Source organism: Lygodium microphyllum, chromosome 27 (genome assembly GCF_053477565.2).
Source record: "Lygodium microphyllum isolate KBCC chromosome 27, Lygodium_microphyllum_v1.1.10, whole genome shotgun sequence".
Classification (NCBI taxonomy): Eukaryota; Viridiplantae; Streptophyta; class Polypodiopsida; order Schizaeales; family Lygodiaceae; genus Lygodium; species Lygodium microphyllum.
The window spans coordinates 43,651,490-43,661,655 of NC_141161.1; the positions used below are offsets into that span (position 1 = coordinate 43,651,490).

At 43.5% G+C, this 10,166-nt stretch overlaps 1 protein-coding gene across 1 annotated transcript; it reads right to left on the bottom strand.

Moving 5' to 3' along the window:
• Positions 1–7,239: 7,239 nt before the first annotated feature.
• Positions 7,240–9,795, bottom strand: LOC148012260 (FRIGIDA-like protein 3). The gene is made up of 3 exons (XM_087669381.1): positions 8,570–9,795; positions 8,036–8,211; positions 7,240–7,954 (listed from the first exon to the last, which is right to left on the bottom strand). Exons 1-3 carry the CDS (start codon positions 9,558–9,560, stop codon positions 7,496–7,498), a joined length of 1,626 nt encoding a protein of 541 aa, XP_087525507.1. The 5' UTR covers positions 9,561–9,795; the 3' UTR covers positions 7,240–7,495.
• Positions 9,796–10,166: the final 371 nt, after the last annotated feature.

Consider the following 10,166-nt stretch of genomic DNA (forward strand, 5'->3'; position numbering starts at 1 on the left):
TTGTGCAAAAATAGAGTTCTTTTGTTCTTGGGGACCTTCCGGTGCTCACTATGCGCACAAATAGCATCCGATCTATGCACCAAATATTCCCTTTACCGTCGGGCCGGGGGAACTACCCCCGAACCCCCTGTGACCCCCCCAGCCAGGGGCCGCTTCCACAGACCCAGACCCCAAAATAGGGGCCCCTTTTAACTCCCTTATCCCACAACTCGATGCAATGTGCCTCGAGTTGCTACCAACTTAACTACTCATTCCAACCCAAAGATTAGACCCACAATGGTCACCTTTTTGCCATCCAGTCACATAGACCTCATCTGATATACAAGTCAGGACTCAACCAATGTCCCCGGGCTCACATTTGGCTTCTCCTCATAATAGGGGCCTTACAACTTTGAGCACCATGGATCATTGGTCGCACCTTATGAGGGTGGGGCATTGAGCATATCTAACAATAAAGACCCCATGGGAGATAGTCCTGGGGGGGGGGGGGGGGGGGGGGGGGGGGGGGGGGCTTCCTACCCCCAACTACCTATTTGTTGTGGCCTCATACACATGAGGCCCTCCTACAAGCTTCCAAATAATCCCTGTCAGAGATGATCTCGATTAGAGGCACATGTTTACCTAAACAGTGCTAGATTCTATTGGATTTCAATCAGAATTATGAGCACATGCTTTGATCGAATTGTAGGAGTGATTGAGCCCATCTAAAGGAAGACATGGAAGAAGCTAATTGGCCGTGTAACCCTGCCGGTTACCCTTACCTCACTGTATACGAATAAAATGTCAATCAGGCACCGAAAGGTGTTTCCATCAAGATCCGATAGGCAAAACAAGTGGACCCCCTGCCACATCACCGTATGCAAACATACATACATACATATGTAAGACATAGAGAGTGCACGGAGAAGCGAAAGAACACAAGAGAAAGAGCACAAGGGGAGAGTGATGAGGGCAACAAGAATCCAGAGAGTGGAGAATGCAAAGAGTTGCATTGCTTAATGAACACATTCCTTCGATGTACTTTACAAGGAGTATATATAGAGGTTACAAAGTGGTCTACAAGTGCGGCCTGAGTCGGCATTCCACTACAAAGTGGAAGATAATGGAGGATAAGCTTTGAGTACAATGAAAGGTGTGAGTACACCGAATAAAGATGCATTAGTGGCTACATGAATGTATAGTTGCTAGTAGCTACACGAAAATGCTTTTTCAAGGTGGGTGATGAGTTCGAGAAAGTAAGTTGGCAAGGACATTGTTTTTTCCTAGAACATGCTCGAATGTGATATCCAACTCATCAAAGAATAAAGACTACCATAACAATATTTTATTCCCTATCTCTATCGGGGCTTTTTTTGTGAGATAGCAACACACATGCTACAAATCAATTCTATTCTTGGGTCTCTCCTCATTTTATAGCGGATGCATTCGGCACTATGCCACTATTGCAGCCCCTCTCACTGATAGGCTGAAGAAATAAGCATTTTTCTGGGATGCATTGGCAGATAGAAGCTTTAATCAGCTGAAAGATTTGCTTACTTCAACCCCTATCTTGGTATGCCCTGATTTTTCTAGGGAATTCACCATTTAGTGTGATGCCAGTGGGAGAGGAATTGGTGCAGTCTTGCTATAAGAACATGGGGTCATAGATTTTGAGAGCCGAAAGCTAGCTGAAAATGAGAGGGTTATGAATGTCTATGATCAGGAAATGCTAGCCATCCTTCATGCCATCAAGAAATGGCATCATTATTTGTATGGCAACCGGTTTAGAGTGAAAAGCAACCATAAAGTACTCAAGTACTTCTTGTCTCTGTCAAATCTAACTCTGAAGCAGAAGAGATGGGTAGCCACCTTACAGAACTATGACTTTGACATCACCCACACTCGTGGGAAGGACAATGTAGTGGTTGATTTCCTGTCTAGGATGTGGGCATGTAAAGTCTCTGCTATCATGGAGTTACACAGTGATTGGATACATGAGCTTCAGGAGGCATACCTGTTAGATGCTGATTTCAACAATGTATTTCAGAAATTACAGCAAGGACAGTGTGGAAAACTCTTTGTATCAGTAGAAAAATGGGCTTTTATGGTATAATGGCCGAATTGCTATCCCTCATACCTCCCCATTCAAGCAAAAAATCATGCAGGAGATGCATTCAGCCCTTATAGCTGGTCATTTGGGAGTCTTTAAGAGCTATGACAAAATTACTAAAAGCTTTTACTGGAAGGGCCTTTGGAGAGATATGAAAGACTGTCTTGGGTTGCGTGCCTTGTCAGCAAAACAAGGACAGCACCTTAAAACGAGCTAGTTTACTTCGGCCATTGCCTATGCCTGAAGGCAAGTGGACACACATCACTATGGACTTCATTAACGGCATACTAGTGACCAAGAAAGGTTGGGATAGCATCTATGTAGTTGTGGACAGACTCACAAAGGCAGCCCATTTTATTCCCACAAAGACTCAGTATAATGCTTCTCAAGTAGCCAGCCAATTCATGGAATATGTTTTCAAATTACATGGCTTACCAAAGGTCATTGTGCATGACCGAGATGCTAAGTTTATGAGTAACTTTTGGCGGGCAGTTTTCAGCTCTATGGGCACTCAGTTAGCCCCTTCCACTACTTACCATCCACAAATAGATGGTCAGACAGAAAGAGAGCTCAAGATCAAATGAAGCTTTATACTGATGACAAAAGACGGGATGTAGAGTTCCAAGAAGAGGATTTGGTGCTCTTGAAAGTGCCTAAATCTAGATATGCCTCCCTTAAAGATAGGTCCAGCAATAAGTTAACACACAGGTTCTATGGACCATACCGGATTATCAAGAGAGTGGGAGACTTGGCATATCGATTGGCATTACCCCCATCTACGAAGATCCATAATGTCTTCCGTGTGAGTCAGTTGAAGCCCTTCATTGGCTCAGCAATGGACTATGTTGAGGAACTCCCACCGATAGATGAAGAAGGCATCATTCAATACATATCCGAAAAAGTCATAGGATAAAGGGAAAAGAGGCTTCGCTCTCACTCGATCATAGAATACTTGATTAAGTGGCAAGGTTTACCACTCAAGGAAGCTTCTTGGAGACCAGCTTCAGTTTTGGAAGAGTTCCCATACATTTTAGAAGCAAATTTGGCTGAAATCTAGCTAACTATGGCCCTGCTTTCCCCCAGATTGACTGCACACAGCACTCTGTTTTAAAGCAGATTTTATTCTGCACTACGGACAGCAATGCACACCATACATGTACTTCTCAAGAGCTCCGTTTTGATGTATAGCACACCCTGTTCGAAGCCTCCCACAGAAAGTTATGACAAATTCACTACAGCAATCCTATAGTAAATAGCATGCTGTCCACTGTCTACAGCCCGCATTTACTCCAGATATTTGGGTCAAAACTCATGTTTATAACTCCCCAATAAGGCCCATGTATCGTACATACCCCATGGCCTATCATACACAATAATACCTCTTCATTCATCAGTATACCCTTGTAATAATGCCGCAGAGTAGTACTTTGATCGGCCCCTCCCAGTTACCACACGTACCCAATTTGTTTTTTAGGGCAAAAACCTTCGAGTGGGGATGGAATGTAAGAGAGGGGGACTTAATAACGAGGAAATACTAGCTACACCGGATGGTATATAAGGTGAGAGAGACTTAATTTTGTATTATCAAATAATTAATACAAGTCTTCTTTCTCCTTCACCTTGCTCTCCAAGCTTCCATGTCTTCTCTCCCTCTCTTCCAATCTTTCTCTCCATTTCTAGTATTTCTCTCTCCTCGTAAATGTCTTTCTCTCTCTTCTGCTCTTCTTCTTCTCTGCAGTCTTCTCTCTCTTCTTTCTCTCTCCCAGTCCCTCTCCTTGACAAAGGAAGGAAGTGTTAAGTAAATTTTACATAGAATCGCTCTTTGATCCCAAGGGAGAGAGCAAATACACTATAGAAATATTATCGCAATTATTCTTGCAATGTTTGGAAAAGAATGCCATTGTTTTTGTTGGTTGATCAAACAAAGTCCTAAGTGCTTTTGCATTAAACTGATTGTTCGGTTGTAATTTGGATCATTATTCTAAGTGCTTGTATTTGATGGTAAATGCATGGCAAGTGTCTGTGATGACAAATTGCCATGGGAATAAGGAATGATTTCTTGAAAGATGATATTAGGTTGATTGCCTTATTTGTGCTTAATTCTTAAATGAATTAATTAAAGAAATGATATTTTACACGTATGGATTATCTCCAATATCCCACCTCGTATTAACCTGAGGAGGGCACTACTCAATTAATGGGCTAAAGGTCGAGTGGTGAAAAGGCCAACCACATAAATTGTGTCTCACTCCTAAGCCGTTTGGGGTCAGGGGAAGCTCTGGATACCCCTTGCCTAGTCCAAAACGGAGTTGAAGGCTGTCGTGAGCCCAACGTTTGTGGCATTGGAAGATCCTATCCTAGATAATGGATGGAATTTGTGGTGCCATGTGATTTGGACCAGTTACTTCTATAGGGCAGAAGGGATACATAATTTCTCTTGTATGGGCAGGAGACAAAGATTACTTTGAGGATAAGTTAAGAAACTTGTTTGTCAATGGATTGCTTGCTCTGTATTCGTGCTTATGCTGTAAATTACACAAATGAACCTTGTTCCCTAAAAGGCTTAATTAAGGAAGCTGATTTCTTTAAATGTCACACATAAATGTGATAGGATAACTAAAGAACTCCCATTGAGGAAAACGGGTGGGCAGAACTCCCTGACGAGACTGTCATATGACAAGGTGGTCCCAAAGTACTCGGAGGCTTCTCACAAGGTTTTATCAACATCCGATCTTTAGAAATCGTTAGGTTAGAATCCGATTCATGCTGTTGTAGGGGACCGGAATGGAACTATGCCCTACGGGTAGAGAGGTTGAGTGGCGCATCCCTCTCGTTTCCCATTCTCTTTGAACCAAGTGCGGCATGGATCTGTTTCGGCTTGGGTATCTCTGCGTAAAGTAGAGTGTCCAAGACCCAACGCTAGAATGTTGTCAGTGGACCTTGACCACTAAGGACCCAAGTTTCAGATCAATCCTAGTGGGTTCGATTGCGAACATTCCGTTGCAAGAGGCGGACTCGAGAAACCCTAGGCGACAAACCCCCTGACATTCTATGGGAGTAATGAGCAGCGTCACTTAGACTCATCTCTCAATGGACTGCTAAAAACGTGCCTGGACAACAGATAGGCGAACACATTACAAAAGGACTGCAAAGAGTTAGCGGCTTCCAAGAAGAAAAAGGAGTAGGACGAAGCGGAATGCAGACTCCTTCAACGAGTCATCATCTACCTCAAATTCTGACTAAAATCCTCCGGTCAAGGTGAAGTTCGAGACATGGAAGGAATCCTCTTCTTTGGATCATGGGAAAGGCTTAATAGCCCCTTCCTCAACTACTTTCTAGTGGTGGTGATGAGGTCATTCCTCACGACTCTCTAGTGCTAGAGAGGGAGTGTGAGAGGGTGGTGAGATGGGGTAGCCGCGCCTCATCTATGTTTCTACACAGATGCATAGAATCCAGAGAGTGACGTCCCTGACACATCGACCAAAGTCTAGCAAGATCCATGGTCATTTATGCGTTGTGGCATTGGTACCAGGATGGTCACGTATGCTACATCAAAGGCATTGTTGACAGACATTGAGAGCTGCTATGATCTCTATTTTCAAGAGCTGGTACGATCAACATCAACATCATGTTCTCTCCAAGGCACCTTGGTGGGTGGTGGCTTCAATTGCCTGGATATCCATGGTTCTACTCGGTGGTTCTGTGTTGTATAAACTATGATGAGTCATTTATCATTGTATTGTATGAAATCACCCATGATCTGAGAGAGGGTGTTAGCAAAATATGTCAATCCATGGTTAAGTTTGAGCATGTATTGTGGGTTGCGCACATTATGTAAATATTTCAAGCATTTTTATTATGTAGCATTTTATACTTTATAACATTTATTCCTACCAATCAGCCTGCATTAATGTTGGCTGACTTTACATTTTATGCCATTATTCATGCCTACATATCTTGGGTTTCTCATCCTTAGTCAAGTAGTTCACCACCTGGAGGTCCTGTGGGAGAGAGAAGCTGGTGCTAGTGCCTACACAACCAATGACTCACTGTAGCATATCACAATCTTGTGTCTAATATACGAATTCCATTTCCCGAGCATACATCTGAGTTCTCATATGTATTGTGTTCTCTTTTACTTTTCTTTTCTCTTTTGTCTTATGTGCAACAATCTAATACAACATATGTTTACGCTTCCATTACTACTCCACTTTTGACAAGAAAGACCCTTAGCAACGAGCCATATAATTGCTTACCCACATTGCCAACCTCATTATATGATTGCTCACCTACATTGCCAACTTGGAAGCACCCAGTAGTTCTTTAATATGGCCTATTATATATATATATATATATATATATATATATATAGAGAGAGAGAGAGAGAGAGAGAGAGAGAGAGAGAGAGAGCAAGTGAATTAGTGATACAATATTATTTTTTCATAAAATAAAATCATATTTCTTGCATTGCAAATTTTGGGATGCATGCCACATCAGATTGTGACAGGTCTGGTGGCAGCTTTGGTATATCCGAAAATAAGAGTGTAGAAAGTATATACTATGGATAGATATAGAAGATATGGCCATAGTCAAGCCCAACGAACATGCATGCATGCAAGCGCGAGAGAGAAACCTTCTCATAGACATACAAAGTAATGAATTTGAGAAGAGATGTACTATTAAAGAAATGAAAAGGATGAAAAGTTCATACAAGCATGGTAGATGGGCTTTTGAAAGCAGCTTGTTCCCAAAAATAGTGCACCAGCTTGACATGAACATTTAGGCACCCTTGCATACCAAACAATTAGCAAGTAGGCAAATGTGACTGCATGCATCCAATTGCCAAATAAAACTACTTAAAGAAAATTGTGTACACTGCAGATCTTGAGTCATACCACATCAATCGGAAAAATGCTTAGGCATATATGGAAAATGGAAATGCATGGCATACATATTTTGGCTTAGAAGGTGTTCGTGAACTGCCAGTTGGCTTGGAAGGACCAGCATCAAATCAGGTTTGTTTGACCAATTATAAGCCTTAAGGTGCTGCTCACACAACTGCGTGCACTGACAATCACAAGTAAGAAATGACTGACAAGTTTCACCATCTCTTTGCCAGCAACTCTCAATCAAGCACACAAGAGAAGCACTAACTGGATCAAGGCAAGTAAAACATTGTCATTACACCTCACAGGGGATTTAAAAGATATCATTGAATTATTGTTCCAGATTTCACTTTGGATCGAATACATTTTTTTCCACGTTTCTTGTTCCATATGTCATGTTGGATCAAATACACTCTTTTCAAGAAAGATGGAATGTATAATTCACTGGTAAAAATTAGCCAACATCGGTGTAGAGCTCCTGCCAATTTCAGTAATCACCATAGATGAATCCTCCTATATTTTATCGCAAAAAAGATGTGTAAGCAGATGGGTTCACGAGCCCATTTCCATACTGATAGCCAGTGTATCCTCCAGACAGACTTGAATAGGTAGATGGTACTGGATACAATGAACCCACAGTATCACTTGAGTAAAGATAAGAGCTAGGTATAGGGCCAGGGCTTCGGCTGCCCGTCCCATACACAGAGCCATAACTGGCAGGAGCCCGTCTATCGTAAGCACTTTGCCCATAAGCAGCAGCAGCAGAACTATGAGGAGCTCCACCTCCACCAATGCGGGGCTTCTTGGACTGCTTCTGCTGTTGCTGCTGCTGGGCCTTCTTCCTATCTGCCTTTGCCTTCTCAAGCTCAAGTAATCTCTTCTGCAATCCATCTGTTGGGTACTCGTCAGCCAGACCATATTCTTCGACAGCTCTTAAGATAGCTTTAATGGCAGACAACTCCTTCATCATCAATTCATTCTGCTCCAATCAAAGCACAGTAGGTTACACAGCATGATAAATCAGGTTCTTATGGAAGGAGACAAACGTAAAGTTATAAACCTTAGTAGCTGCTGGAGTTTGTGCATTCTTTCCCCCCTCTTGCACTGTTCTGCGGGCCTCTTTGAGATACGCTTTTAACATTGGTGCTGGTTGAACTTTGTCCATAATCTTAAAGAAATGGGCAAAGCATAGAGCTTCAATCTGCTTACCATCCTTGTTTAAGCTTTCCACAAAATCTGCAGTGAAAAATATATAATCCCCTCAACATGCTAACAGCATAAGAACCTCCACTCAAAAGAAAAAACAAATGAGTATCAATCCCAAAGGCTGTAGCTGAACCTTATCATAGTGACAGCCAAACTTACACCTGCAACAATGGCTTTGAAGACTATACAATCAATGAAGTTGTTTTCTGTAACTGCCTGACATCTACGAAAATGGTCATCCTAGTGCAACAAACCTACATAACCTCTGGTTCTTTATAGCAAACTGAAGGTTTTCAAAGCAGCACAAATGGTTTGTCTTTAGTCTAAGGAGAAGGTCCACAGGACCTGACTAGCCGCAAGAACCTCCTCAAAAGAGAAAAAGACCTACCTGGCATTTTGTCTGTCAGTCCAAGGGACTGGCAAAGTGCAGGCGTCTGTTTACGCCTCGAGACAGTAGTAACTAGCTTCAGCAGTTCATCAACATCAAACTCTGATGCTATACCAAATGTTGCAAGTAGCTGAAGAAATGCATGTGCATTAAGAAAGCTCTCATTTCCTGCATCAGCATGGAGATCCATCTTGGACTTCCATAAATTAGCCATCTGCTTGGCAGCTTCTTTTATATTAGGAGGCACCACAGGATGATCTACACCTAGGAGAGGATCAGCAAGAACCTGTGCAAGGCACTCCAGCAGTAGAATGCAAGCACGACGGTTAGCAGGGCCTCCTGTCTCCTTGGTATTGCTTGGATCAAACTCTAGGAGGTGGTAGCCATCCAGGGCTTTCAAAACCAAACGGGAAGGATCAATGGTGCTTTGAAGAGCCATGATCAACTCATTCCTCAGGGCTCCCATTTCCTTGCGATGGTCGATAATAAACTTTCTGACTCCTTCCCCATCTAGATTCTCACACAGGACCTTTAACTGTGGCCTCACTCTCACCTCGTCGTGTTTTTCCTTGGCACTGTCTTCGGCTGCTCCATTGTCGTCAGCTTTTCTCTCCTCTTTTATTGCAGTTTCCACATCCATGGTATCGGTCTTCTCACCATGTGCACCAAGATATCTGCACTTCTCGACCTCCAGCGCGGCAAGAGCGGCACTCTTCTGGTCCCGGACACGGGCCAGAAAAGCCTCCTCACGCATGGGGATGGCATCCTCTCTGGCCTGCAGAGCCTGCTGCAAGCCACGGTCCTTCTCTTCAAAGGCCTGCTCTTTAGCAGATAATTGCTCAAGCTTCTCCTGCAGGGCCTTGTCAATGTTGCAAATGAGAGCTTCGAGGTCTTTCCATTCGGAGGTGCAGGTGGCAAGCAGATCCCGGTAGGTTGGAAATTCGGAGAAGGCCTTCACCACGCGTTCCTTGGTTGAGAGAGCCGGCGCCATGGCTGCCGAGGGACGACAAATGCCACAGTGCACAAACGGAAAGGGAGAATCACAGCAAACACATGGACGGACAAGCTAACCTCTCTCTCTGTCTCTTCTATCTCTGTGTCTCGCAGCCTTATTAGGGTTTCTCTATCTCTCTCTCTCTCTCTCAGGGCTCGATCAAGAACGCGTCCGTTAACGGGAGTGATAGATCGACACAAAGCTCTCTAACGAAATTCTGCACTCTCTCAAAAGAAAAAGAAAAAAAAATAACCCACAGAATATGTAATTAATGAATATGTGGTTAATTTATACTTTAACCGTGTAATGTTAATAGCGCTCCAAGCAACAACTCGCCAAGCACGGGTATCGTTACCTATCCTTTGCCAGGATCTACACAAGCACAGGTTTGAAGGGAGCCCCTCGTGTCTATGGTAAGGGGGGGTCTTTAAGGAGCGGAGAGTGGTGATCGACGGCCCCCTTTTTGCCCCCATCACATCCGATCATCTGGGCCGTCGATCACCGTTGACTGCGAAATTTGATCATGAGAATGTCTTGTCGCCCAAGTGCCCGACTCCATGCGTGCCCTGCTTCGAATCTGCCCGGCCCTGAAATTGTCCGGCC

Coding starts and splice junctions, on each gene's coding strand:
- LOC148012260 (XM_087669381.1), bottom strand. CDS start 9,560: ATGGCGCCGGCTCTCTCAACCAAGGAACGCGTGGTGAAGGCCTTCTCC. Junction 8,212..8,569: donor ACTGACAGACAAAATGCCAG/GTAGGTCTTTTT, acceptor TTTTCACTGCAG/ATTTTGTGGAAAGCTTAAAC. Junction 7,955..8,035: donor AAACTCCAGCAGCTACTAAG/GTTTATAACTTT, acceptor TGATTGGAGCAG/AATGAATTGATGATGAAGGA.